The 27,825-nt window shown below is 39.6% G+C and overlaps 1 protein-coding gene across 1 annotated transcript in view; it reads right to left on the bottom strand.

Annotated features, from left to right (window-relative positions):
- Positions 1-25,656, bottom strand: part of LOC102783050 (von Willebrand factor A domain-containing protein 5A-like) — a 29,575-nt gene extending 3,919 nt beyond the window's left edge. Inside the window, exons 1-17 of the mRNA XM_087850936.1 lie at positions 25,520-25,656; positions 17,824-17,871; positions 17,001-17,203; positions 16,683-16,905; positions 16,386-16,552; positions 16,188-16,302; positions 15,888-16,063; positions 15,697-15,785; positions 15,458-15,602; positions 14,147-14,226; positions 13,942-14,056; positions 11,410-11,568; positions 11,221-11,324; positions 4,839-5,059; positions 2,043-2,063; positions 979-1,017; positions 642-683 (exon numbers count right to left, since the gene is read on the bottom strand). Of these exons, the coding sequence (XP_087707062.1) occupies positions 642-683; positions 979-1,017; positions 2,043-2,063; positions 4,839-5,059; positions 11,221-11,324; positions 11,410-11,568; positions 13,942-14,056; positions 14,147-14,226; positions 15,458-15,602; positions 15,697-15,785; positions 15,888-16,063; positions 16,188-16,302; positions 16,386-16,552; positions 16,683-16,905; positions 17,001-17,203; positions 17,824-17,866 (1,942 nt within the window). The 5' untranslated portion in view covers positions 17,867-17,871; positions 25,520-25,656. The remainder of the gene's footprint in view (positions 1-641; positions 684-978; positions 1,018-2,042; positions 2,064-4,838; positions 5,060-11,220; positions 11,325-11,409; positions 11,569-13,941; positions 14,057-14,146; positions 14,227-15,457; positions 15,603-15,696; positions 15,786-15,887; positions 16,064-16,187; positions 16,303-16,385; positions 16,553-16,682; positions 16,906-17,000; positions 17,204-17,823; positions 17,872-25,519) is intronic.
- Positions 25,657-27,825: the final 2,169 nt, after the last annotated feature.

Below are 27,825 nucleotides of genomic sequence, written 5' to 3'. Positions count from 1 at the left end.
CTCAATAACTTTATCCCTGACCTGTCTGGTGTCTAAATCCAATCGAGAATCTGTGGCAAGATCTGAAAACTGCTGTTCACAAACGCTGTCCATCTAATCTGACTGAGCTGGAGCTGTTTTGCAAAGTAGAATGGGCAAGAATTTCAGTCTCTAGATGTGCAAAGCTGGTAGAGACATACCCTAAAAGACTGGCAGCTGTAATTGCATCAAAAGGTGGTTCTACAAAGTATTGACTCAGAGGGCTGAATAATTACTCACACCCCACTTTTCAGTTATTTAGTTTGGAATCATGTATGATTTTCGTTCCACTTCTCACGTGTGCACCACTTTGTATTGGTCTTTCACGTGGAATTCCAATAAAATTGATTCATGTTTATGGCTGTAATGTGACAAAATGTGGAAAAGTTCAAGGGGGCCGAATACTTTTGCAAGCCACTGTAAAAGCTTGCACATCTTTAATTGCCGACTAAGGAATCAGCCAATTACAACAACTGTCAAAACAAATACTGCAGCAACTGTGTAGTTAATGTTTGACATTTAACATTTCAAATAAGTTCAAATACAAATATGTTGGTTTCTTTTTTTTATTCTCAGAAATGTGTATGTGTGTAGATGTGTGTTGTCACTCAGCTTTTACTTACTAATAGCGGATGGAGCAGGAAATGGAGCAGCATCCATACACACTATATTTACAAAAAAAAAATCAGGGTGAATGATTACAACAGTCTGAACAACACTGCTTTAAAATGTATAAATCAATCTTAAACAGACTGAGGTTATCAGATAAAAGCCTTCACTTTGGGACACAGCCCATTACAAAGGTTATCCAAGCAAATATTGCAGCTGTTTGCATACAGTATTGCACATCTAATATTTCAAAAAAGTTAACAACTTAGTCCTTTTTTAAAAAAAACAAAACAAAACAAAAAAAAAAAAACGCACAAATATGTGGTGTATTGTCATTCACTTTTTACTTACTCATGGGCGCTCTAGCACACATTGGCCTGGCCATCTTCCCTATTATGTAACCAAACGAATAGGTCCAGACATTTAATGTCATACTTTTTAACATTCACAGGCTGATATACCAATGCAACACAAATAGTACAAACAGTGTTCAAAATATAATATAATGTATATATATATATATATATATATATATATATATATATATATATATATATATATATATATATATATATATATATATATATATATATAATGCCTATCTGTTCAGTCTGGTTATTCCGTTTTCATGTCGTAACGTTCCTGACATGTCTACATAAGAAACATAAGTTTCCTCACCTGCATCCTGTTGTCTGATTGATCCCTGCTGTATTTACCTCTTGCTCAACACCTTGGTTTATACAACTTGTTAATTCCAATTTGTTCTCTAGTGTTTAGATTTTTTTTTTTTCTCATTTTGTGGTCATTCTGCATCAAGCACTGTGTGCCACAAAAATCACTCAGCCTCACTTCACCAGATTATAATAATTTTTTTAAAAAAACCTAGAGGATTAGCCAACAATAATAAATAATTAAACTAGTAAAATAATTAAATTCTGATATAATACTACTTGTGAGGCACTGCAGTAATAAGTCGTATTTAAAGTGTAAAATATGTTCACCATTATTTTGAAGTGTAAACTCCCATGAAGACAAGATGAAACACATTAGGTCAACAACTGCATAAAAAGTTGAGTACTGACTTATTTACATTGTTTGGTTATACAGAAAAATAATACAAATACTACAACTATACTACAACAATACTAGCATTATTTAAAGTATATAAGATCTTCATGTGTTTAATCTGTTTTTTCTGTTTTCATGGGAGATAGAATGAACTACTACTGGATTATAATATTACTGCAGTGCCTCACAGGTAGTATTGTAAGTATTAAAGATGTTCACTAATATTCCAAATATAACAAAACATTTTGAATAAGTTAAAACAGAAATATTTTGGCTTGTTTCTATTTATTGTTAGAAATGTATAGATGTGCAGATGTGTGTTATTCTGATATTCAGCTTCTACTTACTACATGCCATGGCGAAGACACCTAGGATGTTAAAAAAAAAAAAAAAGTCAAATATTTCATAAGAATTTGTTAAAAAGAACTTGATGTTATTTTAGGAAAGTAGAAATGTAACACAAACACTACAAACAGTATTTGTGATGTGATGCGATGCGATGCAATACAATACTGTGGCATTTCAGAACTTATTACTCTCACCTCCCAAATGTGTCTGCGAGTAAAGCTTAGTCTTATTGGTCGCTGCAGCATTTATAGCACTTGTTTATTATCTTTTAAGAGCCAGATTGCATGCTTTTAATTACCCATGGCTGCTTGAGCATACATTGGCATTGATTTACATACTAAACAAAATTTTAAAAACTGCTGCAAGATGCGCTGGGAAACAAAGTGCTGAACAGGAAGCTCAGTGGTCAAGTTGCTGATTAGGAGGCATCATGTGTGATCGAACGTTGTGTGGATCCGTGATGACTCCCCCCCAGATGTTCTTGGAAATCTTCTGGGCCACAGCGGTGGCAGTCACTACTGTGACGACAGGGCCAGACAGCAGCTCTGAGCCTTCCGGGGTATACGCCAGGCTTTGGTGGACGTGGGCCGCACGCAGACTCTGCTCCACCAAGCCCTGGTTTCCCCTTGCACATTGTTGGAGGCGGAGCGGGTGGAGGTTAGATGTGTGCATGGGGACATCCACAAATATCCCATAGTGCCGCTGCGTATTTAAGTTAAGGGAAACACACATAGAATAAAGGCTGCAGTTAGTTGGCACCTGTCGCATCCCTGACTTTGGGGATGAATTGGCTGAGATTTAATAAACTTTTGGGCCAGTATGTCAGGATGTGATCATGATCAGTAGTAGGTTGTAGTGTCTGCGTGGTGCTAAGTGGTGACGCGGGGTTGTCCAACGCTGACTCCTGGGGAGAAGAAGTGGTGGGTCCTTTTCATGAGGCCCCGCCTGAGTGGATGACTCGCCCCACAGAAGATTTTCCACTGGAGCAGTCTCGTGATGACACCCTACGCTCAGCCTTTGACCAAGATAGTAATTGATGGTCACTTGGTGTGCCCTAAAGCCGTGTGGCCCTACCCGTACTTTGTATCATTGAACGAGAGAGCCGTGACACTCGCACAGAGGAGGAACACACCCAGTTGTTGGTGCTTAAAAGCCACAGAGATGCTGAAAATGGGGTTAATAGAAAAGTCGCACGGCACATAATATACGAAATGTCACGGTTTGAGGCCTACCCCATGGCCTGGGTCGACGAGATTCTGGACGAGTTAGGCACTGCCAAAATTCTGCACGATGCTAGATTTAACCAAGGGCTACTGGCACATTCTCTTGTCTGCAGAGTTTAAAGGGGGGAAAAAGCCTTCTCCACTGTGTATGGTTTGTACCAATTCTTCACACTTTTGTTCGGCTTGCCCAAAGCCCCAACCACTTTCCAGTCCCCCATGGACTGGGTGGGGCGGCCTCACCTAGATGATGTTATCATTCACAGTAACACCTGGGTGCACATGTGCAGCAGGTGGTTGCGGTTCTGGAGACTCTGCAGCAGGCAGGGCTCAGGGCAAACCCTGAGAAATGTGCATTTAGATGGAGGGAAGTACAGCATCTGGGTTAGCACTTGGGGAGTGGGCAGGCGCGTACAGATGGAGAAGACAACTGCCACTGTATCCTTCCCGGGCCCCAAGACCTAAAAGGAGGTGAGGCAGTTCCTGGGCCTCGTGGGGTACCATAACCAGTTCATGCCTAGTTTCAGTCCTTTGACAGATCTCACCTGAAAGGGTGCCGCAGATCTGATCCAGTGGGTGGAGCAATGCCAAGCAGCGTTTGTGCAGGTGAAAAAGGCTCTCTGTGGGGAGCTACTCCTCCACAAACTTTTCCCTCCCTTTCATCCTGCAGACGAATGCCTCAAACAGAAGGCTGGAGTACGCTTTGTCCCAGCAGGTAAGAGGGGTTAACCGCCTTGTTCTTTACATCAGCCGGAAGCAAAATACAGCATGGTGGAGAACGATTGTCTGGTAATCCGGTGGGCGGTCAATTCCCTTCGTTATTACCTCCTGGGGCACTCGTTCGCACTCTGCTCAGACCACGCCCCGCTACAGTGCGCCTGGATCACTCGGTGGTACCTGACTTTACAGCCCTTTAAGTTCAAGGTGGTCCATAGGCCACAGATGGTCATGGACAATTTCCTCTCCCGTTTACACAGGGGGAACCAGATGCGGCCTGGGCCTCAGTCAGACATTGGGATTGTGTGGCAGGGGTGTGGTCTATGGCTCCTCTGCAGTGGAAGAGTGGTGCAGCAGACTCCAGGGCCAGTCCCAGGGAGGCTGAGGTCCAGGTGGAGGGAATTAGGCTCACGAACACTCTCACATTTTTAGTTATGCTGGGGACCAGCAGAGAGAGGGTCAGCTGCAAGCTTTTGCAAAACATAAGGTGCCAAACAGGAGGATTGGTGGTCAAGTTGCAGAGGAGAAAATAGTGTGTGTGTGTGTGTGTGTGTGTGTGTGTGTGTGTGTGTGTGTGTGTGTGTGTGTGTGTGTGTGTGTGTAAAAGACAATTTAACTGTGTTTGAACGCTGTGTGGGTCCGTGGTGTTAACATCCATCTTGGAATCTTGATTCCTTGCATCATTTTTTTGCTACTGAATCTTACTTTTTGCCTTAACCAACTTTTCTTTATATTTGTACTGTCTGTGACTCTTATGGTCTGCTTTTCAATATATCATTGTACCCCTTAATTCAAGTCTATCTTCATCTTCAGTCTGTGCCTGACAGAGTTTTATTTTTTCTTTTGAAATAAACTTACGGGGTGTTGGAATATTTCTGCGCACAAGAGGTCCTTGAATCATTTTGCTGTCGTCTTTGTTGACAGCAATGAAGGCAGTGAAAGAACTGCTCACTCCTGATTGGACACTGAGCTTCACCACCTTCTCCTTCACTCCTCCATCTTGCTGTCCTCTGTTCTCTCTCTCATCCATCTCCAGGGAGCGAATCAGAGTCCGAGCACCCAACCTGTGGACTGTTAGCCTGCAGACAAGAAGGCACAGAACCACAATAATTTCCTTTCCATCCATTTCCTTTTCATCACTTTAAAACAACAAAAAGATTTACACACAAACAGGCTAACAATTTTGATCCACTGCCTTCCCAAAATGAGAAAGTTCTTTATTTAAATCAAATACATGTAACCTAGAACAAAAAGTGTTAAACTGAGTGTTAAACTAATTCAGAATAAGATTAATCAGAAAACTACACAACATTTTTATCTTTTTCGGCATCACCACAATTGACATAGTTCCTTGAATGTTCCTTCTTTATCTCATCCTCTACTAGTAGCTGATTTTACCTAGACTTATCTATGTTTTTGGTAATTAATATATCTCTTTTTGTAATTTTATCTCCTTTATAAAAGGACCTCTCCTGCCGAAGATAATGTGCAAGTGCATTTGCTAATAGACAGCTTGGTACTGGATAAAATAGTATATCACCACAAAAGAAAATTTAAACCACGCCCAGTCGGGATAGTCAAACAAATCTCTCAGTCTTCACTTCAGAACAACTTTGTACTCACGTTTACCTTTCAAACAAACAGTACTGTGATGTGACAAAACCAGCCAAAGCTAACAAAAGTATAATTTCTCCTAAAATTGCAGTTTCATGCTCCCAACTTTGCAGGAACAATTTGGGGATAACCCCTCGCTGTTCTAGAATGACTGTGCAACAGTGCACAAAGCGAGGTCCATAAAGACATGGATGAGCGAGACTGGTGAGAACTGACCTGCACTGAGTCCTGAACTCAACGTGATCGATGTGTGACCTAACAAATGTCCTTTTGGAAGAATGAACAAAATTTACCAAATCTGTATACCCATATCTGTGTATTCAAAGGAGCTTGCAAAGAAAAGCGTCTGGACTTCTTTAAGTTGCTTGAAGACGTTTCACCTCTCATCCGAGAAGCTTTTTCAGTTCTAAGGTCAAATGGTGGGGAGTCCCAGATGTTGTGCCATGTGCAACATAGACAAATCTCTATGAGACAAAACTCCAAAACACATACTTAACAATGTGGTGTATGCTGTACAGTGCAGCGAGGAATGCCCAGACCTCTACATTGGAGAGACCAAACAGCCGCTTCACAAGCGCATGGCACAACATAGAAGAGCCACCTCCACAGGACAAGACTCAGCAGTCCATCTGCATCTAAAGGATAAAGGACACTCTTTTGAGGATGCCAATGTTCACATTTTGGACAGAGAGGACAGATGGTTTGAAAGAGGAGTGAAAGAAGCCATCTATGTCCACTGTGAGCAACCATCTTTGAACAGAGGCAGTGGTTTGCAACACCAACTGTCTGCCATCTATAATCCAGTTTTGAGTTCCCTCCCCAGATGCCTTAACGCCCACTCACACCCTGGGCCATCTGACCTCAGGAATTCGCATGATAAGGTGGGGCCAGGTTTCACAATGAGCTCACCCGAAACTCTGGCTGATTGGGACCCACACCCAGTTTCACACCTTGGCTCAGACGACTAGAGGATCATCAGGGGGTCCTTTTGTCCCTCTGTGGGGGGATACTCCCACTAGGTTTAAATCTGGGACTCCCCACCATTTGACCTTAGAACTGAAGAAGCTTCTCGGATGAGAGGTGAAACGTCTTCAAGCAACTTAAAGAAGTCCAGACGCTTTTCTTTGCAAGCTCCTTCGACTACGATGACCTGGATGACTGAGAACCTTCACAGACATATCTGTGTATCTTAGTCTCTGTGTCACTCTAACTTTGCTGCTTTGTTGAGGGAAAGGAGTCTGTACCTTTGAGTCAGATAAGTAGCTGTGGCAAAATACTCCACACGGTCACCTTAATTTGATCATAAGAAATTTAGAAAAGCTCAGGCTGCAGCACAGAAGATGCTATAGTCAAGGAAAGCTACGATAAGCTGGAAGTGAGTCAAACATTGATTACATTGGTAGTTGATTATTAACAATACTATTGTATGCATGTTTTCAGGAGCAATGACTGATGGGGTTAAAGTCCACTTGTTTCCCACACATTTAAATCTGAGATAATATTTGAGCATGAATCAAAAATGATCAAAGAGAAATTCCTGAAATTTTCAATAGACTTTCATACCATTGAAATAAATCAGGATCAGTAATTTGAGAAAGATGCATAAAAAAAAGAAGAAAAGAAAAGAAAAGAAAAGAAAAAGCCAGCACTCAAGACCTTTACTATTCAAAACATGAATAGTAAAGGTCTTGAGTGCTGGCAATATTGCAAAATAAAGCATGAATAATAATTTTTAACATGATATTCTTAATAACAAAATAGAAGCAAATGCTATTTCTTTTCAATTTTATGTTATGTTGAGCAAAGATGATAAGTCATGGCGCAAAAACAATCAGTAGGTTGTCTCTTCAAAATACAACATAAATATCGGAGTCTCAAGATAGTCAAGTGGAAAACACTGAAAAAAGCTTTGATTATTTGAAGTGGCGTCCCTCAGGTCTCACAAATGAAAAATATGCATATATTCTATCTGGGCAGGACAATTAGTGATATTTTTGTTTTAGTAGTACAACCGGTCGTATTTGCTCAATCCAATTTGAAAGTAAAATTAAAGAGCATACTCAAACATTTTTAATGTGTGAATCCAAGATTAATGGATCCTGATTCATTTTGAGGTTAAGCATGTCACATAAAAAAAAAAAAAAAAAAGGAGAGAAAAAAACCCAAAAAAAAACCAAAAAAAAAAAAAACAGGGTTGACAGAGCATTTTTCAAAGAAACATATCTTGAGTAGTATTTCAATTTTGAAGTGAAATTTTCACAGCACTCATTATATGTGCCCACACCATAACATTTTTATGAAAATTGTAGACGGATAGGCAGAAGTCCCGTGTTGATTTTATGGAGTTACCCATGTATTCACTGAGCTGGGCTTGGTTTTACTGGCTGTGTGAAATTTGAAGTTACTTTGGAAACATTTTTTTTTCGTACTTTGAGAAATATAAAAAGAATAAATCAGCTTAAGAGATCCCTGAGCTTTGCTTCAGTTAAAACAAAAACTGGACCCATTTCCTAGACTTCAGTGTTGTGGTATTTGTTTTGGATATAGACATAATTAAAATAGTTTTAACAGGAGTTATAGTAAAGAAAGGCTGCAGCTTAACAAAAATCCCCAAGGTCACTTTGACAGGCAGTATAAATTATTATAATTTGCAATTAGCCAGTTAATTTAATTCAATTTGGATATAAGCTTAAAAATATTAGAGAAAAAATAATGACCAGATGCTCCCCATGAGCAAGCACTTGGCAACAGGAGGAAGGAAAAGTTTTCTTTAAACAAGAATAAACCTTTGGCAGAACCAGGGTCATGGAGAGTCAATCGTCTGTTGAGACTGTTTGGGGGTGAGAAGGAGGCAGACAGAGAAAGTGTGAGAGAGAGTGAGAGTTAGTACTTTTAGTACTCTCACTGCAGTGTTTTCGATTAACTGAAGGTTTTTTTGTGGAGCTTTTGCAGTGATGAATAATAATGAATTACAATAGTCCAACCTAAAGCAATAAATGCTCTAATTTTTTCATTAACAAATTTCTCAGCATCACTTTGAGACAGGATGTTTCTCATTTTAGACATATTGCACAAATAAATGAAAATAGTGCAAAATATTTGGTTGACATGTCAATTAAAAGATATATCAGATCAAAACTGGCTCCAGGATTCTTCACAGCCTTGCTGTAGCTCAAAGTAAAGCTATTAAATATCTGGTCAGACACAATGTTGTGAAGATTTTTAGGGTCAAAGACAAGCTATTTCTTTCTTTGGCTCTCGGAGGAGGCGGACGCACTTTTTCTCCTCTCCCTTATCTTCCCTGCTAGTTCTTATGTCCTTGTCTAGTCTCAAGTCTTTTTTGTATTACTTTCCCTGGAACACTCTCTCACAGTCTGTCTAAAACCTAAAAGAGAATTATGGATTTGATCAACTGGTCTCTGAATGCTATTGACACCCTTTAACGAGAAGTCTGGGCTCAGGAGAGCCCGAGTGCCCTGGAGGGACTTTCCCTGCCGGATACATGATGGACGGGTGGCAGAGGATCGTGTGCCTGGCCGGACTGTCGATCGAGGACGCTGAAGATATCTACCTATTCAGAATCATGATAACAAGGTTCTTGCTGATCGGAGCTGGCTTGGCCCTGGCTTATCGGAGAATTAAGAGAGCGGAACCGGCTGTTCAAACCCCTACAAGGCTGCACGCTGGGATTGGAACGACAGGTGCGGCTTCTCAGAAAGGGCTCACTGAAGGCAGCATGGTTAAGAGCTTGGAGGCGCTTACGACTGCAGTGAATGCTCAGAATAACACCTCTGAGCGTATGTATGTTGGATTACATCAGGAAAGAATCAACTCAGAACAACATCTCTGGGCAGAAGCTGGATTACATCTCGGATCAGTTGGCTGCGGTCGTGAGGTCTCAGAACCTGCTATGTGAGCAAAAGAGAGACAAGACCACGGAATCGACGGCTAATAACATCATGGAGAAACTCGCAGCTATTAACGGGAGATTGAGAGACCAGTGTCGGAGTGTTAAAAACAGCTTGAAATTCTCATGAGTTGTTTGCAAAAGAAAAATCACCATCATAATCCGGCTACCCCTTTGGCGCCAGCTGTGGGCTCAAGGCTGGAGCCGAACAAAACTCCCTGATAACGACTGTGTTGAGTCTGTTCCTTCCCATTCCCTACAAGGCCACCTGGGTTGGCTGGAAGACCGTTTACTTAGCCTGGCGGGGCGAAGGACACTGTCTCAACTGAACTATGGACACGCACACACATACATATACTGATACTGATAAGCACTCACTGACGCATCACCCTCCCTATCCAACGCCACCTCCAACGCTTACCTCCCCCATGATGTGGACATCGGGTCAGCTGGAAGCACAGTCAAAGATTGATGAGATGATGATGAGATAGCCTTTATTTGTCAGTTGCAGACAACTGACAAATAAAGGTACATACAATACACAAACATCACATTGGGGAGACAGGTCAGGCTAGGTAGCGAGGAAAAAAAACCTTCTGTGTTACACATTTCGATGTTTGTTTTTTTTTCCTCGCTACCTAGCCTGACCTGTCTCCCCAATGTGATGTTTGTGTATTGTATGTACGGTCGGCAAGGTCTGTCATCTCGGTTGTGGGCAAAAGACCTGCAACTGACAAATAAAGGCTATCTCATCTCATAACATCAGTTTAGTCTGAATTTAGAAGCAGGAAATTAGAGTTCACCAAGGTCTTGATGTCTTAAAGACATGACTGTAGTTTGATCTATTGATTTGTGTCACTGGGCTTCATGGAGACAATGTTAAGAAAGCAAAAAGAAATTTTAAGATTTTTAAAGAGAATCTGATAAACATAGATAACAGTGTGTTGAACTTACTGTAAAATGTAGGTGTTATTTTGCTATTTAAGTCCAAAAATGCTTTTTAAAGATAATGAAGCAGTATTGCCAGTGGCTATATTTTCAAGATCTATTATGGAATAAACTTACCACTTACCTTTGTGCTATATTTTCTGTTTATATCACTCGCATTGACAGAGGATAGTGACCAATAGTCCAGACAGATGTACTGCGTCTTTCTCTACTTAACCCCAGTTATCAGGCTAAAGGAGTCCCAACAGTATCTTGCATAGATTCCTTTTTGCTTCTGACAGATTTGCCTCTAAAGGTCAGACAGACTATGTTTTCTTCTCTAAACAAACACTATGACTGTCGTGCTTTACAAAAAGAGGCACTGAGGGCACAAATTAGTTGTTGTTGGAGAGGTACCTGTGTGGGTCAAGCTGTTTGCTCTTCATGTATTTTACAGTAAAAATGGCAGATTGTTGCACAGTACTTTTTTCACTTAAGGTCAAAAAATGTCTCGATTTCCCAGAAACTGCGGACTGAGATTCCTCTGTCATGTCTAAATGTTTGTGATCAGTAATCATATACTATTAGATATTATGATACCCCTAATCCAAGAAAGTAAGATTAGAAAAAGTGAAACATGTTTAAAACTAGACAAAAACCATTAGGTCTGTGTATTATTAACTGTTTTCTAGTAAGCAGAGGTAAGTAGAGTTATGTTTCTGAAAATATTGTTTTAAATTCAACACTCGCATTTCAAAACAGAAGTGTGCTGTTTGTGTTAAACTGTTTTACCCAGTGTCCTTTGCAGGATTGAGACTGAAGTGCAGCTGGTTCTCAGAGGGATGACCTGCCAGGCTGTACTTCACCGTCACACAGCCCTCTGCTGCCTCTGAGCTCTGACACAGAATCACAGGGTTAGAAGTCACGTTAATTACTGTCATCAAATACCTAAACAACAACATGAGAGGCTGCTGCTCCTACCTGTCCACTGAGCTGGGCATAAATCAGTGACCTCTGACCCTGGAAAAGTGCTGTGATTGGTGGAGAGAGGACAGTGACAGACACTTCCTTTGGTAAATCCCATGTGACTGAGACGTCGACCACAGCCGGCTGCAGAGCAAATCGCAGTGACTGCATCACCTGAAAAATAAAGAAAAACTCTCCAAATTTGCTGCTTCAGTGTTTAACTTGACATCATTACTTTTATTCTATATGTATAGCACTTCAGTTTTTGATTAACAACCACATATTAAATATTATTATGCATGTTTGAACATACACATAATCAACCTTACAGTCAAACATTTATTCCAACATACAAACTATGGCCCAAAATAGAGAGGAAAAGATTAAGGGAAAGTTAACCAATAAAAATGTGCTTTCATCAGTCGTTTAAAACAATTACAAAAATTCCTGATAAGCTGAAGACTATTCCAGGGTTTGGGCACCACAACCTCAAAAGTATGATCACCTCAAAGTCAGATAGGAAAAAAAAAACCTATACGGCCCAGAAATGATCTGCTGTGTATCACATCTTTGGAAAGCTGAGTTCAGTTTCTGTTTCCACACCTGTTCTTAATGACAAAATCACTTAAATAGGAGCTGCATGACAAAGTGGAGTAGGCCAAAAGATATTCAGAAGCCAGATATCAAGCTGTGATCCAAGGAAATTCAGGGACATATGAGAAACAAAGTAATTAGATCTGTCAGTGTTGAAAGCCATTTGTAAAGTTGTGGGACTCCAGCGAACCACAGTAAAAGCCATTATCCACAAATGGCAATAACACGGGACACTGGTGAACAGTGATAGCAACGAATATTTCTGGCACAACTTCACCAACTTCCAAAGTGCATGGAGAAGACAAAGATCTGATGACACCGAGACTCCAGCGACGCTTAAGATTCTAGGGAACAACTTTATTAAGTGAACAACGTGTTTTGTCTTGTGGCCTTCATCAGGGTTGTTGCAAAATGTCCAACAGTTAATGTATAAAGAAAAAATGAGGAAACAGAAAAAGATAGAAAAGAATTTCCAAGTGGACCAATTACAACTCAACAAATAAACCAGCTGACCAATTGACATTAACGAGGTGGTATTGGTTCATTGGTTAAGCTACAGCCAAAATAGATTCTGGACTAAACCACTACAAATTAAAAGGGAAGGGGCGGGAAATCCCAACATTTCTTAACATGATACATAATCAATATTGTACAGAAAAATGCAAATAACTTAATATAAAAAATACAAATTAAAAGCTAATATGAGTACAGGAACATTAAAAGAGCGCAAAGATGCAAAAATCTAGTTAAAAACATAGAAACACAAAAGTTCACAGAAACTCATTCATAGATAAATCCTCATTCATGCATGTAAAGTGTAAACTCCTTAAACAAAATATCAGGAATGCTTCCCTTTTTGTTCTGATAAAATTAATATTGCCACCTCTTCACTGGGTTTAATGTTGTTGCTGCTAAGGGTGGCTCAACCAGTTATCACAATCATTTTTATCACACAGGGCGATGTAGGTTTGGACTTTTTCCCCTTTAATATAAAACTGGTTAATTTAGAAACTTCATTTTGTGTTTACTTGTGTTATCTTTGTCTGATATTTAAATTTGTTTGATGAGCTGACATATTTAAGTGTGACAAATAGACAAAAAATATAAAATCAGGAAGGGGGAAAACACATTTTCACACCACTCTACATTGATTAATATGAATTCATTGATTAAATATGCAGAAAACCATTTGCAAGCAGTACCAGTGATGCCATCTAGTTTTGTATTCTGGTGATAAGAGTAGCATGATCAGTGGTATCAAAGTCTGCAGATAAGTCAAGCACGACTAAAATGAAATATTTTCCCTTATCCGAGTGCATAAGAATACCATTAGCAATTTTTTAATTTATTTATTTTTTTAATAAAGTTGTTTCAGTGCTGTGGTTTTGTCAATACCAGATTGAGAAGCAACAACTTTCTCAAAGACTTTGGAAATTGGCCCATAATGACCTAAAACAGTGGAATCTAAGGAGGGATGTCTTCCCCAGAGGAAAGACGCTGGGTAAGATGAATGGAATGATTTATAATAGAGAAAAGCCAAGGACAGATGACACGTAGAACCTGCTAATGAATTTAGGACAGACAATGTCCACTGGGCAGGAAAACGTGTGCAATAATGGGACTTATGGGACAAAAGTGTGTGAAATAATGTCAAGGAGATATGTTGAGAAAATTAGTTTAAACTCTGAGAAGAGAACTGATCAAGAGATTTGAGTCAGTTGAAGACACACAAACTTGATGCAGTCACTGGAATACATGGCAGGGGAAGCAGATTGAGGGAGATTAAGGAATCTGCTGATGGTGTCAAACAAAAATATTGGATTAAGTTTATTACCATTAGTCAAACCAGCAAAATAAGATGATGTAATATATTTTACAAGTTGGTGAAGTATGTTTAGTTAGTCCTTCATATAGTGTTATTATCCTCCTTCATAATTGTGTTAAATGTCTTACTTTTGGTTGCATCCTGTCAGTCCCTGTGATGAACTGAGCGTGACCTCCTCCTTCTTTGGCCATCCCATTGATGAGAGCAGAGCTGGCCCCTTCCCCAATCCCAAAAGAGAAACACCTGCAATACAACAGTTTTCTCTGAGTACACAGTGCACATGTTGGACATTCTGGAAATTGTGTAGATATAGTTGTGTTTTTGTGGTTTCACCTGTGAGAACCTGAATTAGTCTTCACCAGATCTATCACTTCTTTGGTGTTCCCCACCTCTCCATCAGTAAAGATAAACAGCTAGAGAGGAGAGTTGGCACAAAAGGACATAATAAACAAAAGACCCACAAACACACAGCTTGTTCTGAGAGCTGAGTTAGGTTTCAGATATGGTAATTGGACTGAATCTTATTAGAGGTTTTTTTTTTTTTTGCCTGTCCCATTTGATTCTTTAGCCATCAGAATTGTTGTCTGAAGGCCAACAAAGATGCCCAACGGATTTATCCAAGTGGATCATCACGGCTTTGCCATATTGGTCCATTTGATTGACCTTTGTTGTTAATTATTTATTTTATTTTCAGTTGTTACAGACGGGACAGACATGGCTGGGAGATAGGAAAGGGAAAAAGAAAGAGAGGAAGGAAAAGAAAAACAGAGGGGAAGAGGGACAGTGAGAAAGGGCACTTAAAAAAAATTAAAAAAAATAAAAAATTCCTGGATTACCTGTTGAGAGAAAAAGAAAAAAAAAGATAAAACAAGCAACAGGCAAAAAAAAAAAAAAAAAAAAAGAAGGAGGGAGAGAGAGAGAGAGAGAGAGAGAGAGAGAGAGACATAATAAACAAAACACCATTGCTTTAGTCTAGCTAAGTGTAAATAACAGTAAATACTAAATATTGAATGTTGTTGTGCAACACGCAGGACCGACAGCGCACAATGTGCTTTGAGGTAGCAGCCAAGAAAGGTGTAGCTTGTGTCTGTGAACAGTGAACACCCATTTGCACACCTGTGTGAATGGGCGCGCTTGTGTTCAAAAGGTTTCTCCATGTAACGATCTGCTAGAGCATGTGGGGAGCCATAGCCCCATCCCCCAGGGCATGAATCAGGCATGGAGAAGAGTGCTTTTTTTTTTTTAAAGTGCTTTTTCTACTCTGCTTGAGAACTTAACTCTTCATACAACATGTCTCTTTCACATATTCACAAAAATGGGTGAATACAAGCACTTTGTTCTATGTCAAAGCACTTTTCTCTAGCTAATGTTTCTAAAGTCTCCAGTAAATTAATGTAAGCCAGTGTCTGTGTTACCTGTCTAAGCTGACTGGGAATGCAGGGCTGGTTGTAAGTACATTTGAAGGGCTCCAGGATCTTTTTCTATATCCAAGCACTTTCTATCAAGTATTTACTCGCACACATACTCAGTCTGCATCATGTGCATTGGGGCTCAAGAACACACTGGTGTGCAGCCAGTGATCGAACCACCAGATCATCCCCAACATGAGCCATAACCAGGAAAGTGTCAGACTGTGTGTGTTACCTGTCTTGGCTGATTGGGAATGCAGGGCTGGCTGTAAATATGTTTGAGGGGCTGCAGGATCTCCGTTCCTCCAAGATTAGCCTCCATCTGCTCAACTTTCTTCAGAGCCTCCTCCATGGTCTGCTGGCTGTACTCCACACTCTTACTGCCATCACAAAAACACATAACCAAAACATCCATTCAGATATTAAAGACAGAAGGGCCTTTCTTGGGCTGACCGATATGAGGGAGAGACTCACGGGAAGATGTGTTCATATCCGGACCCAAAACTGTAGATGTTGAAATAGCAGCCCATTGGTAAGCTCTTCAACAGGAGCAGCAGAGTATCCTTAAGAGAACAGGATGGTGAGGGATGGAAAATATGGTGAGCCCACTGTGTGAGAGGAACACTATGAAAGATTTTCTGACTGTAATAACTTAATACAGATACCCTGGCACTGCTGATGCGAGTTTCCTGCTGCTTGCTGTTTGTGATAGGACAGCCCATACTTCCAGATCGATCCATTAAGAACACAAACTCTCCACATGAAGCCATTGAAGACATCACAGACTGGGGGAACTCAGGGTACAGACTCACCATCACCACTGGATCACCCATCAAAGAGCCTGAAAAATAAACAAATTTTAAAAATTACCTAAATTTGCTTTTCATTGTTTGTTCAAAAACTTAAAGAGTATAGATAATAAAATCTGTATTTGCAGACCAACTACTTCACTCATTTTCACTCACCCGGCTCAGCAGAGGCCTGTCCTGCCTCCACCACAGCAGTGGGCTGGTGGGCGTCTTTGTAATAAATCAGCAGTTCAACATCTCTGTCAAACTTGTGTCCTGCAGCCAGCTTGACCTGCACACCACAAACACATCCATATTTAGTTCTCAGTAATAAGTAACAACCACACACAGCAGAAACAGCAGCACTCTACCTACCGTGGCCTGGGTTTGATCAGTGTTGAGGTACTGCAGAGGGTCCAGGGAACAGGTGGACTCTACTTTAGAGATTGGACGAGGAGAGGACACTCGGGCAGAGAAAGACAGACTGTAGGGCACCAGAGAGGCTGGAACAGAAGTTACCTGGACTCCTGCACCTTCACTACCTGTACTTGACATTAGAGATAGTTGCAAATCACTGTGGTACATTTTTACTGGGACTCATGTTTGTTACAAGCATGATTGTTTTGTGATAAATATTTAACTAAATTAATAAGTGTTGGATGATTTTCCTACCCTGAGGCTGGTATCGAGGGTTGAGCACAGCAGGCAGACAGAACCTCAGACCATCATCAGCCTGCACAGCCAGCTCAGTCACGTACTCCAACCTGATGGAGGCGCTCTCTCCTGGAGGCAGACTGCCCACACTCAGAGAGAATATATCTGGACTCTGATCACTCTCCTCCAATAGGAAAGCCTGCTGACCAGAGCTCAGAGCATCATCATACTCCTCATGAGCCTGAAGGACAGGTGAGACATGTCAGTGACATTCACTGTGTTTATTGTTATTTTGAATCTTACTTATAATCAGGTTATATTTTCTCTCCAGCTCACCTTCTGTTTCTCCTTCACCTCAGCTACAATCTGTGTCTGTCCGATCTTAGCACTGAAATGACAGACAGCAGCATCTCCAGGCAGAGGGAATACAAAAACAGCCTCTAATGGTTTGTCCTCCTTATTCTCGTAGTTCAGAGTGGAGACCACTGTAGCCACATGGTCCCTCACCTCCAGCTCCACCTCAATGCTCTTCAGAGGAACTAAAAGAAACAGAACAATCATAAATACATAAACCATGCACAGTTTTAAAAATGGTTGTTACTTGTGTTACATTTCAGCCACACAAAAGTTAACCATTAAACCAAGCTGGTACTTAAACATGACTGTCCAACAGTGTTGCAAAGTTTGTTTGTTTATATATATTATTATTCATTTATTTTATTTTGTTTGTTTCTTGTATCCATCATTTTTCTTCTGTGCTTTTGTATCACAAGGTTATACTCTGCATTAATCGTAGCCATATGCAGCAGTACACTACTGTCCAAGATGCATATGATCAACTTCACAGAGTAAGCTTGATGCCATCCAGAACTTTTCACCAGTGGGTGTGGGAGAAGCACAAGATTTTCTTATGTATACTTTGGTCAGCAGAAGGTGAAAATGGCCATGAACCTCAATGCAATTTTCATGTTGATAACCTAAAGAGCAAATGACCATCCAGCTATTGAAATGGGTTTGTTGAGTATTGTCTCAGTCATGGGGAAATAATCATTTATTATTATGAGCCACTACAAATAAAAAAAAGTCTTTACATTTGACTTTTAGATGAATGAAAAGAGGCTGCAGAGAAAACAGAAGCCCCTTTACTTTCTGTCAGTACCTGGTTCCTTCTGGAGAGTTAGCAGACCACAGCGGTTCATCATTGTACCTGTGAAACAAAAACATCTGAGGACTTAGAGTTGAAATAACATTCATAGGTGCTCTATGACAGTCTTTAGCTATATTAATATATATATATATATATATATATATATATATATATATATATATATATATATATATATATATATATATATATATATATATATATATATATATATATATATATATATATAAAGGAATATTTCCAAATTAATCTCATCAGATAATATTGTGGTTATGACCATGACAAATTTTGATGATCTGACTTCCAGTATTATAACTGTTTTTAATACTTATTGGTTGAGGGTTAAAATTTTCACCTAGTTTTCCTCTGATCACAATGATAAACAATGACAGCAGGACCTCCTCTCAAAAATCCAAGTTGGAACCAACCATTACTTTCACTCTCGTTATCTTCTTCCTGTGATCAACCTCACCGAGTTTAAAAACAGCATGAATATCTCAGATTTAATGGTTAATTGTAGCCACACAGACTTTGCTTATGGAATCACATCATATACATATAAATCATTGTGAAACCATCTATATTACTACCCTAAGGTTGTCATGCAAGCATACAGAAATCTGATGTTACGCATAATGTACAAAATATCATTCATTTTGCAAAGTTATAAAACATGTTAATTAATTGTAAAACAAAATGTTTCTTTTTCTGTTGCTTGCACTTTTATTCAATGTAGTTTACTCAAAAGCTTATTTACTATCCTCTGAACACAATGTGAGTTTTCAACAATATCAAGTACATATTAATTATGTTGTATTTATGACAAAATCTACCCTTTGTTATTTTGATGCCACATAAAAGAACTAAAGTATACACACACAACCATCCAACCCAGAAATGCAATCTGTCCAGCATCTGTGGGGTTTGCCCTAAAACGTCCTCCTGGTAGGACATGCAGGAAATACCTCCTCTATGCATCCTAAACATCAGCTGTTTACACACCGAATGAGCAAAGAAGCGGAGCCATTAGTTGGGGGAGAAAGAGACTTTCGCTCTATAAATAATTTTGCATTTAAGAAAATAAAACTTAATATGGGATGTAAATACAATTCAATTCAATTTTATTTATATAGCGCCAAATCACAACAAAAGTCGCCTCACGGCGCTTCATAGATACAGAGAAAAACCCAACAATCATATGACCCCCTATGAGCAAGCACTTTGACAACAGTGGGAAGGAAAAACTCCCTTTTAACAGGAAGAAACCTCCGGCAGAACCAGGCTCAGGGAGGGGCGGCCATCTGCTGCGACCGGTTGGGGTGAGAGAAGGAAGACAGGATAAAAGACATGCTGTGGAAGAGAGACAGAGATTAATAACAGATATGATTCAATACAGAGAGGTCTATTAACACATAGTGAGTGAGAAAGGTGACTGGAAAGGAAAATCTCAATGCATCATGGGAATCCCCCGGCAGCCTACATCTATTGCAGCATAACTAAGGGAGGATTCAGGGTCACCTGGTCCAGCCCTAACTATATGCTTTAGCAAAAAGGAAAGTTTTAAGCCTAATCTTAAAAGTAGAGATAGTGTCTGTCTCCCGAATCCAAACTGGAAGCTGGTTCCACAGAAGAGGGGCCTGAAAACTGAAGGCTCTCCCTCCCATTCTACTTTTAAATACTCTAGGAACAACAAGTAGGCCTGCAGAGTGGGAGCGAAGTGCTCTAATAGGGTGATATGGTACTACAAGGTCATTAAGATAAGATGGGGCCTGATTATTTAAGACCTTGTATGTGAGAAGCAGGATTTTGAATTCAATTCTGGATTTAACAGGAAGCCAATGAAGGGAAGCCAAAACAGGAGAAATATGCTCTCTCTTTCTAGTCCCTGTCAGTACTCTTGCTGCAGCATTTTGGATTAACTGAAGGCTTTTCAGTGAGTTTTTTGGACATCCTGATAATAATGAATTGCAGTAGTCCAGCCTGGAAGTAATAAATGCATGAACTAGTTTTTCAGCGTCACTCTGAGACAGGATATTTCTAATTTTAGAGATGTTGCGCAAATGGAAGAACGCAGTCTTACATATTTGTTTAATATGTGCGTTGAAGGACATATCCTGGTCAAAAATGACTCCAAGGTTCCTCACAGTGTTACTGGAGGCCAAGGTAATGCCATCCAGAGTAAGAATCTGGTTAGATACCATATTTCTAAGCTTTTCAGCGCCGAGTACAATGACCTCAGTTTTATCTGAGTTAAGAAGCAGAAAGTTAGTGGCCATCCAAGTCTTTATGTCTTTAAGACATTCCTGCAGTTTAACTAATTGGTGTGTGTTATCTGGCTTTATGGACAGATAGAGCTGGGTGTCATCTGCATAGCAGTGAAAATGTATGCTATGTCTTCTAATGATGCTGCCTAGGGGAAGCATGTATAATGTAAACAGAATTGGTCCTAGCACTGAACCCTGTGGAACTCCATAATTAACCTCAGTGTGTGAAGAGGACTCTCCATTTACATACACAAATTGGAGTCTATTAGATAGATATGATACAAACCACTGCAGTGCAATACCTGTAATACCTACAGCATGTTCTAATCGCTCTAACAGGATATTATGGTCAACAGTATCGAATGCTGCACTAAGGTCAAGAAGGACAAGCACAGAGATGAGTCCACTGTCAGAGGCCATAAGAAGATCATTTGTAACCTTCACTAAAGCTGTTTCTGTGCTGTGATGAACTCTGAAACCTGACTGAAACTCTTCAAATAAACCATTCCTCTGCAGATGATCTGTTAGCTGTTTGACAACTACTCTTTCAAGGATTTTTGATATGAAAGGAAGGTTGGAGATTGGCCTATAATTAGCTAAGACTGCTGGGTCTAGAGATGGCTTTTTGAGTAAAGGTTTAACTGCAGCCACCTTGAAGGCCTGTGGTACATAGCCGATTATTAGTGATAGGTTGATCATATATAAGATCGAAGAATTAATCAATGGCAGGACTTCTTTGAGCAGTTTTGTAGGAATGGGGTCTAAAAGACACGTTGATGGTTTGGAGGAAGTAATTATTGAAGTTAACTCAGAAAGATCGATTGGAGAAAAAGAGTCTAACTTAACATCAATGGAACTAAGAGTAGCTGTAGATAATATTACATCTGTGGGATGATTATTGGTAATTTTTTCTCTAATGATAAAAATTTTATTTGTGAAGAAGTTCATGAAGTCATCACTAGTTAACGTTAAAGGGATGGTTGGCTCAAAAGAGCTCTGACTTTTTGTCAGCCTGGCTACAGTGCTGAAGAGAAACCTGGGGTTGTTCTTATTTTCTTCAATCAGTGATGAGTAGTAAGCTGTTCTGGCTTTGCGGAGGGCTTTCTTATAAAGCAACAAACTATTTCTCCAGGCTAAATGATGATCCTCTAAATTTGTGACACGCCATTTCCTCTCCAGATTACGAGTCATCTGCTTTAGGGTACGTGTTTGAGAATTATACCACGGGGTCAGGTACTTCTGATTAGAGACCTTAGTTTTCACCGGAGCTACAGTATCCAGAGTCGTACGTAGTGAGGAGGTGAAATCATTAACAAGATAATCGACCTCTGTTGGGGTAGCGTTCAGATAGCTGCTCTGCTCTGTGTTGGTACAGGGCATTGACGATGATAACAGTGGCTGGATTATATTCTTAAACTTAGTTACAGCGCTTTCAGAAAGACATCTACTTTGATAAAGTCCACTCTCCACTGCTGCGTAATCAATTATTGTAAATGTTATCAAGAAATGATCAGACAGGAGAGGGTTTTCAGGAAACACTGTTAAATGTTCAGTTTCTATGCCATATGTTAAAACAAGATCTAGAGTGTGATTAAAGTGGTGGGTGGGTTCTTTTACATTTTGAGAGAAACCAATTGAGTCTAACAACAGATTAAATGCCATGTTGAGGCTGTCATTTTTAGCATCAACATGGATGTTAAAATCACCCACAATAATTATTTTATCTGAGCTCAGAACTAAATTAGATATAAAGTCTGAGAAATCAGACAGAAACTCTGTGTAAGGCCCAGGTGGACGATAGATGATAACAAGTAAGACTGGTTTCTGAGTTTCACAGCTGGGGTGGACAATGTTAAGCATCAGGCTTTCAAATGAATTAAAAGTCTGTCTTGGTCTTTCATTAATTAATAGACTGGTGTGAAAAATTGCTGCCACACCGCCCCCTCGACCTGTGCTTCGAGATTTCTGGTAGTTAGAATGACTCGGGGGTGTTGATTCATTTAAACTAACATAATCATCCTGCTGCAACCAGGTTTCTGTAAGGCAGAGTAAATCAATTTGTTGATCAATTATTAAGTCATGTACTAACAGAGACTTGGAGGAGAGAGACCTAATATTTAATAATCCACATTTCACTGTTTTACTCTTTGGTTCAGATGTGGATACTGTATTGTTCTTTCTTTGTAAATGTTTAAGTTGTTTGTTGCTGGTTTTTAGTTTGTTTTTTGTCTTTTTGGAAGCAGACACAGTCTCTATGGAGATGGGTTTTTGGGGGGGTAGCAGGAGGAGAGAAGCTGCAGAGAGGCGTGTAAGACTGCAACTCTGCTTCCTGGTCCCAACTCTGGATAGTCATGTTTTGAGGGGTTTAATAAATTTGTCGATATTTCTAGAAATGAGAGCTGCTCCATCCAAAGTGGGATGGATGCCATCTCTCCTAACAAGACCAGGTTTCCTCCAGAAGGTTTGCCAATTATCTATGAAGCCCACATCATTTCTGGGACACCACTCAGACAGCCAGCAATTTAAGGAGAACATGCGGCTAAACATGTCACTCCTGGTCTGATTTGGGAGGGGACCAGAGAAAACTACAGAGTCCGACATTGTTTTGGCAAAGTTACACACCGATTCAATATTGATTTTAGTGACCTCCGATTGGCGTAACCGGGTGTCATTACTGCCGACGTGAATTATGATTTTACTGAATTTACGTTTACCCTTAGCCAGCAGTTTTAAATTTCCTTCAATGTCGCCTGCTCTGGCCCCTGGAAGACAATTGACTATGGTTGCCGGTGTCTCTAGCTTCACATGTCTGAGAACAGAATCACCAATTACCAGAGTTTGACCCCCAGCGGGTGTGTCACCGAGTGGGGAAAAACGGTTAGACACATGAACGGGTTGGTGGTGTACCTGGGGCTTCTGTTTAGGACTATGCTTCCTCCTCACCGTTACCCAGCCGCCTTCTTTCCGCAGCTGCTTGGGATTTGCCGAGGAACAGCTAGCGGGGCCTACGCTATCTTCGGCTGCACCAGCTACAGGGGCCTGGCTAGCTAAGGGTGAGAGAAGGGTGCAAAGCCGAGTCTCCAGATCAGTAATCCTGGCCTCCAGAGCTGCAAATATGCTACATTTGTTACAGATATCATTACTGCTAAAGGAGGCCGAGGAGTAACTAAACATCTGACACAATGAGCAAGAAAGTGCAGAAGGGACAGGTGAAGTAGCCATGGTGCTAACGGGTCGGCTACGAGCTAAGCTAGCGAAACAGTACAGAGACAGTGAGTGAATACTTTGGCTATAAATTAGGTAGTGAGTACACAGAAATTGTGCTTCGGATGAAGCACGTGAAGATTATACTGTGAAAAAAAAGAATGTATTTAAAAGTTGTTAATTAAACTGCTAAGCAAATAAGCTACTCAGAAACACCACTGTGTTTGAGCAGGAACAGGAAGCGATACTATACCACAGAGCGAGCGAACACCAAGTGACAGCGCCACCGACAGGACAGGAGGACTTTCGCTCTATAAATAATTTTGCATGTAAGAAAATAAAACTTAATATGGGATGTAAATACAAATGATTTGTTTTGTTGTTGTTTTTTCTGACAAATGAAACATGACGGATGAAACGAAAAGAAAAATGCAATTTCTAATAGAAAACAGTGAGCAGTTCATTTTGATAGACACTTATTTTCTTTTTCTTTACGATATTTATTATTTCTCATTAATAAGACAAAGTATTTTCTTATCCGATTACTCAATGGAATAATCGATAGATTAATAATCTATAGCTACAGCCCTGGTTGAATTTGAGTAACTGTCTTTTAACTTCTCAGGAATTTTGCAGTTGATTGAGATGAAACTGAGTGTGGGTGCGGTCACATTTAAGATTCCATTGAATTGTGAATTAAGAAGCACATTACCAGCGAAAGTCAAAAGAAAAAAAAAAAAACCCAGCATGACTGGGGAAAACAATGGTCCTGGAGCTTTATTTCTCTTAACTTCCTCTGTGCGTTTGTGTGGGTGTCTCGATTAGCGAACAAGAAGATATCCAACGCTTTACGATAGGATAAGAGGCGGCTGGTTTGACTTGACCGCGGTTGTTCTGTGCGCGCTCATAAAAACGGGGTGGCTGGCGCATTAAGAGATTTAATCAGGTGAAGATGATTAAAAATCTATAGCGAACAGAATATGATAGTGACACGAATACTTGGAAATAAAGAAATACTTCTTTGTGCAGAAAATTTCTTCTCATTTTACACACAATGTTGAAATTAAAATATTGAGTTTTTTTTTTTTTTTTTTTTTATTTTAATGCTGAGTGCGCTCTCAGTACTGCTGTTTATTTCTAACGCCACATCTGCATATTAGAACTCTGAAACATTAAACATTTTAACATTACTAACCTGTAGACGCTTCGATTTGTTAACAAATCAAATCAATACATTTTAAATAGATCAATGAAATACTCAATTCAATCAATAAAATTGACCAAATTGATAATTGTGTTGATTAAATTAGTATTCTTGAGTGCGTTCTGTGTTAGCAGCAGAATTTAAAACTGCAACTCTGAACATAACCTGCTCCTTACCAACACAATAGAGTGCGTTATAAAGAGTGCATGCTTTAGGGAGTGGTTCTCTTTTGTTTCTATCGTCCTGTGTGAGCTCTGCATTTTAAAGAAGAAAACACTGCATTACTAATTTATCTGAATTCATTCAGCGATAATCCGCACACAAATAACAATGAATACACCTTGTAGTTGTCAGCACAGGGTGTGCCTGTGACTCATCATGCAGGGCAGCGCGCAGGCTAAACTTGTTTTGGTCAGCAATTAGAACCCGTTTAAGTTACTTAAAAATAAAAAATATCATTCATCCTTTAAATCATCTAAACATAATTCTAATAACTCGACACACGTATCGCAAAAAATGAATCTTGGCATCTACAAAGATTCGCATTAATGTGATCTGCCACTAGAAACATCTGGATTATGTTACCACGCAGTGAAATGTTGGAAAACGCCATCGGAAAACACGAAAACCAGTTAAGCAGGAACACCGGGGACTTCTACGCTCTGATATCTTCCAGTCGGAGGCATTTTCTGTGCAGACAATTAATGGCATCTCTTTGTTATTGTGACAGAGTGACTGTGCACCTACCTGCTAGTATGTGACACTTTCAGAATCTAAGGCAATAGTTCTTTTTCACTACACACAAAATTATGCAGTTTTGTGCCACTGAATAGTTTTGAAACTGTTTTGTCTGGGACCCGAAAACATTTTTAAAAGGCAGTAATGAAAACTGAAAAAGCAACCAATGACGTGACAATGAACTGCCCGACAAGCTCATAAAAAATGGAATGGTTAAAATCAACACGTGAGATATGAAAATATGGGCGCCAGTGAAGAATGATGCGCAATAGAAGCTTACCTCTATTGATAGACGGGTGTATCGTGATAGGTTTTTACTGCACTCCTCTGTTCTTGTAGCAATGTTTACGCCACAAACAGCAGACTTTATAGAAAAAAGTCACTGCTACCGGGTACGTCCCATTTCCTTGTTTTTTCCACCAACCGATATGCACTGGGTGGGCGGAGCGTCAAATTGCAAAACATTTTTCTTCTGATTTTTTTTTTTTAGAATTCCTTCTGTGGTTTACATTTTTTACTTTGCAATAGCTCTGAAGTCCTGAAAGGTCTCACGCTCACACTCTTACACTAAAAATAATTGTACTTCCTCCTCCTTATTCTTTATTTTATGGTGCAAGCTTTCATTAATCAGCACTAATAGGTTGTCTCCATTTAGTTGGCTCAATGATTATAGAACTAGTTAAAAAGAAAATTCAAAGAAAGTCAGATAACATGGCATAGCCATAGAGAGATGGAATGGTGGCCCACACTTCATTGTTGGCCTAATTCAACAAATCAAAGACAATCAAATGAAACAACTGTGCAAACACAATTTATCTCAAATACGTATTACCACTTTTTTGGTGTCTGATAAAAAGATCTACATCACACTATGTAACCCTCGTTCCAAACAACATATTTATCACATAGATGACTGATCTGAGGCCCCGGGGACACCAACAATAATTTATTGGAAGAAGAAAGTTTATTATAGCATCAAAACATGTTTCTTTACAAATTATTTTACTTATCTAATTAATTTTATCCAAAGAAAAACAACAATCGTTATTAATTTTGCAACATTACAATTAATTTACATATTTTATAAAACAAAACTTAATATTTTTCTATAATAAAACTTGTATCTTTTACACAACAAAATCACTCATTCAGTATAAAATAAATGCCAGCCCAGAAATGTAATCTCGCCAACATATACTGGGTTTGGCTTAAGCTTCCTTCACTTGGAGGGCATGCACAATACGGTTCCTTTTCATGCTGAGGGCCTACACGTTGGAAAACCCCACCAGAAAACACGAAAACGGGCAGGCACCCGGGACTTCTCCGACCCTCTGCTAACTTCAAGACTTCGTCCCGACGATGAATGGCATCTCTTTGCTCTTGTGACAGAGTGACTGTGCACCCACCCGATTATATGTGACACTTTAATCGTTCCGTTTTGTGAAACTGCACAGGTTATACTGTGTGTTTTTGACTGTGATCCGAAAGCATCTTTAAAAAGACAATAATGAATCCGGAAATAAAAAACGATGATGTGACATTAGGAATGAACTAACTCATAAAGAACGGAATGGTTAAGATAAACCTGTGAGATATAAAAGTGTGGCGCTGGAGACCGCTAGTGAAGAATTATGTGCAATAGAAGCTTACTTCAATGGACGGACCAATGACTGTAGAAAACAGACGTGTGTATCCTGACAGGTTTCGTTTTCTTCCTCTTTATACTGTTTAGTGGCGGCTGGCAAACAGCAAAATGGTGCATTATCGCCACCAACTGGTGTGGAGTATCGAGATATAACGGTCTCTTTTCTCTTGTTCCTCCCTGTGCTTCTCATTTTTTCTATTTCCCTTTGTATTTTATAACCATCTCCCTTTCCTCTCTTCCTCCCATTGCTTTTGCCACCTTTCTTTTATTTTGTGCCATATTCTACTCTTGATTGCTGTCCTACTAACACTGATTTCCATATCCATAATGGTCTCTTTGTAGCTTCCTTTGTTGTTCTGTCTGCCATAATCATTTCCCTTAACTCTATGATGCGCTGGTACCCATATGAGGGTGACCATAAGCCCCATCATAGTAATTCTATATAATGTTTGCTGAATCTCTATCAGAATGTGAGGTCTGCAATCTGAGTGACTGTCTTGCAAACTAACGAATGATGAACTTGAGTCTGAGCATATCACTAATCTTAGTGGTCTTGCATCGTCAGTCCACTGGACAGCCAACAGTATTGAAACTACTTGTCCCATGTACACTGATGAAACATCACTGATTCCTTTTCTTACTTATGAATATTTATACTAAAAATAAAAATACAATAACAGTAAACAATGCAGAACACCAACATCAAAAAGATAATAAAGTCAACAGGCAATAAAAAAAGAGAATTAATTTTTACCGTATATATCTTTCATTAATCAGCATAAATACCCCCCTAAACATTTAGTTGGCTCACAGATGTAGAAATTGTTTAAAAGAAAATTCCAATAAATTCTGATTATATAGCACTCATAACAGGGTATTTAATACAACACGAATTGAAGGCAGTATGGTGAAATTAGATCTGCTTCTGTTGACTAGCCCTG

Source organism: Neolamprologus brichardi, chromosome 14 (genome assembly GCF_056152115.1).
Source record: "Neolamprologus brichardi isolate AB-2024 chromosome 14, ASM5615211v1, whole genome shotgun sequence".
Lineage (NCBI taxonomy): Eukaryota > Metazoa > Chordata > Actinopteri > Cichliformes > Cichlidae > Neolamprologus > Neolamprologus brichardi.
This window is presented reverse-complemented; position numbering and strand designations above follow the sequence as displayed.